At 41.4% G+C, this 9,214-nt stretch overlaps 1 protein-coding gene across 1 annotated transcript; it reads right to left on the bottom strand.

The window, feature by feature from the left end:
- Positions 1 to 3,488: 3,488 nt before the first annotated feature.
- Positions 3,489 to 9,214, bottom strand: LOC124139335 (histidine-rich glycoprotein-like). The gene is made up of 4 exons (XM_048389752.1): positions 9,143 to 9,214; positions 7,256 to 7,357; positions 4,788 to 5,024; positions 3,489 to 4,757 (listed from the first exon to the last, which is right to left on the bottom strand). Exons 1-4 carry the CDS (start codon positions 9,212 to 9,214, stop codon positions 3,489 to 3,491), a joined length of 1,680 nt encoding a protein of 559 aa, XP_048245709.1.

The raw sequence follows: 9,214 nt of genomic DNA, 5'->3' as shown, positions 1-9,214 counted from the left end.
TGTAATTACTTTGCAGTAATTAGTATTGATTTATAAACAAAGTGACTTTCATAATCCAATTGTTAGTTGCCGTTCCTTTGCCGTTTGTTGGTTTCACACTGAATTCTAATGCTTACAGATTTCTGGGTTCAGTTATTGTTCACTTCAGAAGTCGACACATAGCACTCTGTATCAGTACAAGGGGAGATGTTTTCCCTGTTAAAATGTGTAGGGACTCGTGAAGAGCCCAAGAATAGGGGGAGAATAGGTCTTCAGCAACCCATGCTTGCCCTAAAAGGCAATTATGCTTGTCGTAAAGGCGACTAACGGGATCGGAAGGGCAGGCTCGCTGACTTGGTTGATGGATGTCATCAACCCCAATTACTTGTATCGATGCTCATGAGATTAATGAATGGATTTTCTGGTCAAGACTCGTTTATTTACAGACCGTCGTCATATAGCTAGTATATACCAAACAACCAACTCAAATGTGTATGGGTAAATTTGTTTTCTTTCCATCCTATGCGACATAACGTTGTATTCAATTCAGATACATTATGCATCCTTTCACTTACTTTTTCGATCAAAGTCAAGTGAGCTAAAAAAGATGCCCCTATTAACAACACAGCATACATACGCCACAAAACGCCAAAACGGACGTACACACAATCAACACCATAGAAAACACCCGAACCTTGTTATCGCAAGGAGAATGTTGTTCAGACGATTTATTGGCTTCTCCCACTCGATCTTATACCCATTTCTCGCAAGATATTGTGCACTCAAACGCAGACCTTCAACGTCATTCAATCTCACGGAAGAGTGGAAGACTTAGTTGTAGGCGCTATTACAAAGATGAAGTCTCCATACCATGCTTACAATTCTTCCTGAAAGCAACTATTTACAAGTCATTACATGAGTGAATGACCTTTACACGGCCTTGGTTGGTTATTTGGAGTTCACCACAATTGATTGCAAATATCTTTCACTTTTCATCAATTAATCCAAAATGTCATGATATTTTAACCATGTTTTATAATTTGACCTCCAGTGACATTTAGGTCACTGATATGGAGGTCCCTCAAAGATTTATGCTATTGAGACCCCGCCTTGTTCATTACATAGCGTTTCGTGAAATTCCAATCATAAATACCATTGTTATCTTGTACACAGGCTTTTTGAAGCCCAACACACACGAAGTCATCGTGCCCTTCAATATCATCCAAGCAGACATCACATATGTTTGCTTGGGAAATAAAATGTCATCAACCAAAGAGGGAATTAACATGAGACAGCAGCACATAGGTTCGACATTATTCTTTATTTCATTTTGTTAAAACAACTAGGCTCAATACAGTTATGATCCTCCAACAGATAATTACAAGGAAATAGTTTCAACAATTAAAGTAGTCGATCAAACATCTCTTAAACATTACATATTAAACTGCACATATATTTATAAGCAAAGGAAAGGAACAATTTTATGCTGTCATATGTCGGAATGTTAATGTACCCATTGACACGTATACATGTGGACTGTAAAAATACCTTGATCCCACTGAACATTGTAATGCTGCGTCAATAATCTCAAATATCCCAATTTATCCATATTCCGTATTGAAATCACCGATAAAACCCAACACTGTAAGGATATTTATTGTCCATCCGAATAATATATGTACCATCTCTTTCTCGAACACAATAGCCCCCCAAACGAAAAGGGAGAACCTTGTTCTCATGGCCATATGGCTGCAATATTGCCGATGCAATGCACATTTTAACTCACTCACGCGTAGTTCTAGCAGCACAACCAGCACATAAGCAGCAGCACAACGTATTTATTCAAGCATTAATTTTCCCATTGAGTCAAACATTGAAACATGCCACTCACCTGAGCGTCTTTCGTGATTAAATATTTCAAGGCAAGTTTTAAAAAGTTACAAATATCCGAGGCTCGCCGAGTTTTATTTACATGTATCAAAAAAATAATTTATGGATGTCAACTTCTTTATAATAAGGAACACCACATTGAAGCAGAGAACATATTAAGTCTCGATATGTTTTAGCTTGGAAGACACGATTTCTTCCAACGTTTTCAGTATATAAACAGGAGTAACCAGTGCCTTGAGCGTAAATAGTGCAGCTCACCAGATTTAGTAGCAACGAGATTAGTGATGTCACTTTATTGTGATGTCATTGAAACCGATAACGATGGTCCGCATAGTTTCGTGATGAAATTTCATTTGTCACCCAAGCGATATCTGTTGTGGAATCTAGTTTGGGATAATGAATGTACATACTGGTAATGGCAAAAAAACAGAGAGCAATGTGAATATAAAAGGGACCCCCCTTTCACTACATGCAAATATAGTCGATGTTTAAATACACACTATAGCTTCAGTGGTACAACTTTGTTGGTATATTTTTAAATCCATTCCCCGCCAAAATACACGCGAGGGTCACATTTGATTACCTGTACAGGTAATTAACAATTCTTCGTGGGTTGGGTTGAGGGGTTGAGTGTGTGGGTGAATGATGGTTCGGGCTGGGGGTTTTGGCGCTGAGAGTTTTGTTTTGTACTAGTTGGTTGGTTTGTTGTTTTACGCCGCACACAGCCATACTCCAGCTGTATGACGGCGGTCTGTAAATAATCGAGTCTGGACCAGACAATTCAGTGACTGATATCATGAACATCAATCCACGCAATTGGGATCGATGACATGCATCAACCAAGTCAGGGAGCCTGACCACCCGATCCCGTTAGTCGCCTCTTACGACAAGAATAGTCGCCATTTACGGCAAGCATGGGTTTCTGAAGACCTATTCTACCCCGGATCTTCACGGGTTTTGTTTTGTATTAACTGCATCAAGACATACTAATACGTTCTGTGAATGCGAAGCATCACTTCACTTTTGTTTTCTGTGCCCCCAGTAGGTACAAACCAGAGGCCCCGTTATGTTTCAAATACTTTTTTCTAAATAGGCGTGGTCAGAGTTCAAGGATTTAGATTTTTGTACGCCTATCTATGTATAGATAAGGCTGATAATATATATTCAAAACGTTCCGTGTATGCAATATTTCTCAAATATCCCGAATAGGCGTGGTCAGAGTTTAAGGATTTAGATTTTTGTACGCCAGCCAGTAGTAGTAATTATCTGGCCAATATAAGTAAGCGCCATAGTAATAACATGTCATAGTCGTATCCATTGTAAACAAGTGGCCTATACCATAATCATTCATCCAATCAATAAACATAGGGCAAAGGTCTTTACATTGTTTACCCTTACTGTCCTCATCATATATGTAAGCATACATATAGTCGGACCTTGTCCACCTAGCTTTAGAGTTCCAGTTAGATGTATAGCAATAAAGGTAAGGATCCTCCAGATGATATAGATGCGCTGCGTAGTAACGACAGTAGTGGTCATCGATCCAATGTTTTTTCCAGTCTTCTTCTTTTGTCATGGAATTTATGGTAAAGTCTTGACAGTTCATAAAATAAAACTTCTCAGGGGCAGTGGTTGTTGTAGTCGTCGATTCGGGCGTTGTTGTTGGTGGTGTCGGTGTAGTAGGCGTCGTAGTGGGCGATGTTGTTGTTGTGCTTGATGTAGTGGAGCTGGTAGTAGGTGAGGTTGTGGTTGTGCTCGATGTTGTGGAGCTCGTAGTAGGCGAGGTTGTGGTTGTTCTCGATGTTGTGGAGCTCGTAGTAGGCGAGGTTGTGGTTGTTCTTGATGTTGTGGAGCTCGTAGTAGGCGAGGTTGTGGTTGTGCTCGATGTTGTGGAGCTCGTAGTAGGCGAGGTTGTGGTTGTGCTCGCTGTTGTGGAGCTGGTAGTAGGCGAGGTTGTGGTTATTCTCGATGTAGTGGAGCTCGTAGTAGGCGAGGTTGTGGTTGTGCTCGATGTTGTGGAGCTCGTAGTAGGCGAGGTTGTGGTTGTTCTCGATGTAGTGGAGCTCGTAGTAGGTGAGGTTGTGGTTGTGCTCGATGTTGTGGAGCTGGTAGTAGGTGAGGTTGTGGTTGTGCTCGATGTAGTGGAGCTCGTAGTAGGCGAGGTTGTGGTTGTTCTCGATGTAGTGGAGCTCGTAGTAGGCGAGGTTGTGGTTGTGCTCGATGTTGTGGAGCTCGTAGTAGGCGAGGTTGTGGTTGTTCTCGATGTTGTGGAGCTCGTAGTAGGCGAGGTTGTGGTTGTTCTCGATGTAGTGGAGCTCGTAGTAGGTGAGGTTGTGGTTGTGCTCGATGTTGTGGAGCTGGTAGTAGGTGAGGTTGTGGTTGTGCTCGATGTAGTGGAGCTCGTAGTAGGCGAGGTTGTGGTTGTTCTCGATGTAGTGGAGCTCGTAGTAGGCGAGGTTGTGGTTGTGCTCGATGTTGTGGAGCTCGTAGTAGGCGAGGTTGTGGTTGTTCTCGATGTTGTGGAGCTCGTAGTAGGCGAGGTTGTGGTTGTGCTCGATGTTGTGGAGCTGGTAGTAGGGGACGTTGTTGTTGTGCTCGATGTAGTGGAACTCGTAGTAGGGGATGTTGTTGTTGTGCTCGATGTTGTGGAGCTCGTAGTAGGCGAGATTGTGGTTGTGCTCGATGTTGTGGAGCTCGTTGTAGGCGAGGTTGTGGTTGTACTCGATGTAGTGGAGCTCGTAGTAGGGGACGTTGTTGTTGTGCTCGATGTAGTGGAACTGGTAGTAGGCGACGTTGTAGTTGTGCTGGATGTAGCGGAACTGGTAGTAGGGGATGTTGTTGTTGTTCTCGATGTAGTGGAGCTCGTAGTGGGCGATGTTGTAGTTGTGCTAGATGTAGTGGAACTGGTAGTAGGCGACGTTGTAGTTGTGCGGGATGTAGTGGAGCTGGTAGTAGGGGACGTTGTTGTTGTGCTCGATGTTGTGGAGCTCGTAGTAGGCGAGGTTGTGGTTGTGCTTGATGTAGTGGAGCTCGTAGTAGGCGATGTTGTGGTTGTGCTCGATGTAGTGGAACTTGTAGTAGGGGAGGCTGTAGTTGTGCTCGATGTTGTGGAGCTCGTAGTTGGCGATGTCGTTGTTGTGCTCGATGTAGTGGGGCTAGTTAAATCGGGTTTTCTTGTTGTTACTTTTGGAGCAGGTGTTTGAAATTTGTTAGCTATTATCAAATTGGGAATTTCAATGGTGGGTAGTCCTCCTCCTCCTCCTGTGTTAGTGGATTCTCCTGCAATGACAATGTTTGTTTTTATTTTTTCTGTATTTGAGGATCGATTTGTCGACAATGCTCAATCTTATATTAGGAACACAACAGTGGTCTTCTTCTTGAAGTTATATGCATAGCAGGAAAAAATATACTTATGAGATTAACTATTAAGCGAACTGCCATTGCAGATTACGTCTCTACGACAGCATATTTGGCTACAGGGACAGACCATTAAATATTCAGTAGGGAGGTGGACCTGAGACGTTTTGTCTGAAAATTGTTTCAAGGTACATCGCGCCTTAGTGCAGAAACCCTTTCAGGATATTATCTTGAGCACACAAGATAATACATGGCGCTCTCTATAAATATAGTGGGCGCACTACAAAATATATTATTATATAGTTCAGATTGTGTGTACTAAATATTATCATGTATGCATTCAAACATTTTATTACATTTCCATGAACAGATATATTGACATATTCCCTGGGGATCCCGTTGCTTGAAGCTGGTTAAACAAACAGTGACGCATTTATGATTGCAGGGTATTTTGTTGAAGCAGCGTTGTCATACAAGGGTACAGCAGTGTGCATAGGTGGTGTTTTGGGCACAGGAAACATGAGAGAAGCAACCTGCGGCAATCGCTCAGGGCAGGGGCAACTGACGGACAGAATCCCATTTTGTTTGAACCATAAGAAATTGACTGTTGGTTAGCCATTTTGAGAAGAGAGAAAAGCCAATCTTTGAAATCGCTCTTTCGGGACGTGAAAATTGACAGAAATTTCTCAGGTGACCACCTGGACAAGGGACTGATTCAAGTGCGTGTCTCTCTCATCGCACATTACATCAAGGCCAAGACCTTTGGTTGTGTGAACATCATTGTTTTCACACTGGATAACCAGCCCAGGCCGATTTTGGAAGCTTGGCCTCTGTTGCTGCGAGCCATATATTATTATCTCTGACTCTATTGCTACTACCACTGTCATTGTAATTGTACTGCCACACTATTGCGTACTACCATTGTAATTAATTTGCAGTAATTAGTATTGATTTTTACACAAAGTTAATTTCATATTCCAATTGTTAGTTGCCGTTCCTTTGCCGTTTGTTGGTTTCACACTGAATTCTAATGCTTACAGGTTTCTGGGTTCAGTTATTATTCATCAGAAGTCGACACAAAACACTCTGTATCAGTACAAGGGGAGATGTTTTCCCTGTTAAAATGTGTAGGGACCCGTGAAGATCCCAAGAATAGGGGAAGAATAGGTCTTCAGCAACCCATGCTTGCCCTAAAAGGCGATTATGCTTGTCGTAAGAGGCGACTAACGGGATCGGGTGGTCAGGCTCGCTAACTTGGTTGATGCATGTCATCAATCCCAATTACTTGTATCGATGCTCATGAGATTAATGAATGGATTGTCTGGTAAAGACTCGATTATTTACAGACCGACGTCATACAGCTGGAATATACGAAACAAACAACTTAAACGTGTATGGGTAAATTTGTTTTCTTTCCATCCTATGCAACATAACGTTGTATTCAATTCAGATACATAATGCATCCTTTCTCTTACTTTCTCGATCAAAGTCAAGTGAGCTAAAAAAGATGCCCCTATTAACAACACAGCATACATACGCCACAAAACGCCAAAACGGACGTACACACAATCAACACCATAGAAAACACCCGAACCTCGTTATCACAAGGAGAATGTTGTTCAGACGATTTATTGGCTTCTCCCACTCGATCTTATAAAGTGCGTGCAAGATAACTTTTATCTTGAGCACAACAGATACACGAGGAGTGTTCACGATATATTTCGTAGTGCGCAGATTATAAAAATAATTATTTTTATTCATATCCCCAAAGGGGCTCCGTACCGCGCTACCTTGTCATTTATTAACACATAAATGGTTGTGATATTGCAGACACGACTTTACGTTTTAGCTCAATCTAGATTTGTAACTCCTTGCTGATGGCAACAGTAAATGGACCTACAGAATAAAAGCAATATGCTTTACTTCCCCTTACCAGGTAGTGTACAACTTGCCCCCGATTGTGGGGTCTTCTTCCCCGTGTGATCGCAGGTCACTTTCAGAACCCCGGCCTTTTGGTAGCCTTCCTCACACAAGAAGCTACGGGACACTGCTGCCCCTGCCTGAAAGGTTGGCCTGCCGGTTGGAATCCAGTGATCAGGGACGCCAGCAGTCCAGTCTCTGCAAGTCGGATCTGTAAGACATAAAACAAATAGTATAACAGTACTGTAGTGTAACCGGCGACAGTTGAAAATATCAACAACGAAAGCCACATAAGTTGCTTTGATATTCACTTAGTTTTAATAAGTATGGAAGACTATCAACAACGAATGACTTCCTATTTGCTCGAGAGGTTTAAATTAGTTTCAGTCTCCATTTTCACTATGGTCACCATAGCAACAATATTCAAGACCTTATTTATGGCTACTGCTCAGGTGTGTCTGCTCAGACGTGCTTTCATGTTATAAAGGTATCTCAAATAAAACTCTATGAAAATTAAAATCAAAAGACAAAAGAAGCTGAACATCATTTTTGAGTGAGTGAGTGAGTGAGTGAGTGAGTGAGTATTGTTCATACGCCGCTTTGAGCATTATTAAAAAAATATCATGGTGGGGGACACAGTAATGTGCTTTACACATTGAACCCATGTGTGGAATCGAACCCGGGCATTCGTCGTGACGAGTTTCATTCAGCTTATTGGCAGTATCCAAGTTATCAGTAATATATTGATACTCACACTTAAGAAGGTGAATGTTGATCAAATAGTGGTGTGGGGTCGGTTATATCAATGAAAACATCAGGGTTTAGTCTGTTCATACAAAGTATTTCAGTTGCCATTATTCAAGATTTATCTTAATGATGGAGAAACATCTGATGGAGATATTTCTAAATGGTCGTCCTGAACCGACCATTCTATTTCTATTAGTAAAGCTTAATCTTTAAAAAATAATTTTGTATAAACGTTTATTGAGAAGTCACAGTAGATTTGGTACAATCACCGTTATTAAGGTACATTGATTTTGAGATAAGTGTTTAATAAACAAAAACTTACGGTAAACCACTTCTCTGCAATTTGATTCTGATGTTATCCCTGGATTGGTGTCTTCTAAACCTGTTTTCTGTTCGAAGAACAAACAGACTCCTTTATCAGTAGTACCTCCACGATTGATACTGAAAGTTCCACACTGAAATATATTGCCAACACATGGAGTTGCAGTAGTTGCGGTAGGAGGTGTCCAGTCACAATGGACGGCTACTGCACAGTTCTGCATGTCGTTCAGACAATGTGTTTGACAATACTTGTCATCCTTGTTTTCAACCCGTTTGATGAACGACACGTCCATATTAATTCCAAAGTCCATGTTCATGACGTGGTTCATACTAATTTGGCCATATGGCGACTTGGTGCTTTTGGTGGGATTTAAAAATCCTCCTGGTGGTGCATTTCCTGATGGAGCCGGTGCTGGAGCTGGATCTATAACAAGACAGACGCCTCAACCATAATGTTTACATTATTGTAGAATAACATTTCATATGATCAGTTATTTAAAAATTGATATTTAGATTAACATCCTGTCATAGGCTCAGTTTGGGACATCTTAGAGGCTTCATCAAGATTGATGTTTAGCACAGTATAGAGACTGTGGTAACCTTGGAAACTGGTGAGGGGGGAAGAGACTGCAACCGAATATGATTCTGCGGAAAGAGATAGAGATAGAATTAACATTTTGGCTTCATTATAACTAATGTTGTTAGTGTGCTTTCTTTTCAAAATTGTAGCTTCATTATAAAATTTTGAGATACTTTGGATGAGACAAGATCCCCACTGCCTCGATTGTTATATTTGACGTTATATGCGCATTCGGAGCTGTCATGTACTCCACTGCAGCGGAAGCACAGCAGTCTTGGCACGGCAGAATTTGGAACCATGCCCATTGTGTTTACATTTGATATATCGTTGTAGGTTCGGTATGTTTACCTCCACTCCGATGTTGAAATATGCAGCTTCTACATAGATCTCTAGCATGGCCTCACTTAATGTAAGTGTCAT

This window comes from Haliotis rufescens, unplaced genomic scaffold (assembly GCF_023055435.1).
Source record: "Haliotis rufescens isolate VD_foot unplaced genomic scaffold, xgHalRufe1.0.p SCAF_8, whole genome shotgun sequence".
Lineage (NCBI taxonomy): Eukaryota > Metazoa > Mollusca > Gastropoda > Lepetellida > Haliotidae > Haliotis > Haliotis rufescens.
Note: the sequence above shows the minus strand (reverse complement) of the source record. Positions and strands in the feature narration are given on the sequence as shown.

Excerpts from the sequence above, each read along its gene's own strand:
- LOC124139335 (XM_048389752.1), bottom strand. The coding sequence starts at position 9,214 with ATGACACTTACATTAAGTGAGGCCATGCTAGAGATCTATGTAGAAGCT. Across the intron at positions 5,025-7,255 it reads AGTGTCCCGTAGCTTCTTGT|CCCCACTACATCGAGCACAA; the intron begins GTGAGGAAGGCT and ends CGATTTAACTAG. Across the intron at positions 4,758-4,787 it reads ACATCCCGCACAACTACAAC|CACAACTACAACATCGCCCA; the intron begins GTCGCCTACTAC and ends CACTACATCTAG.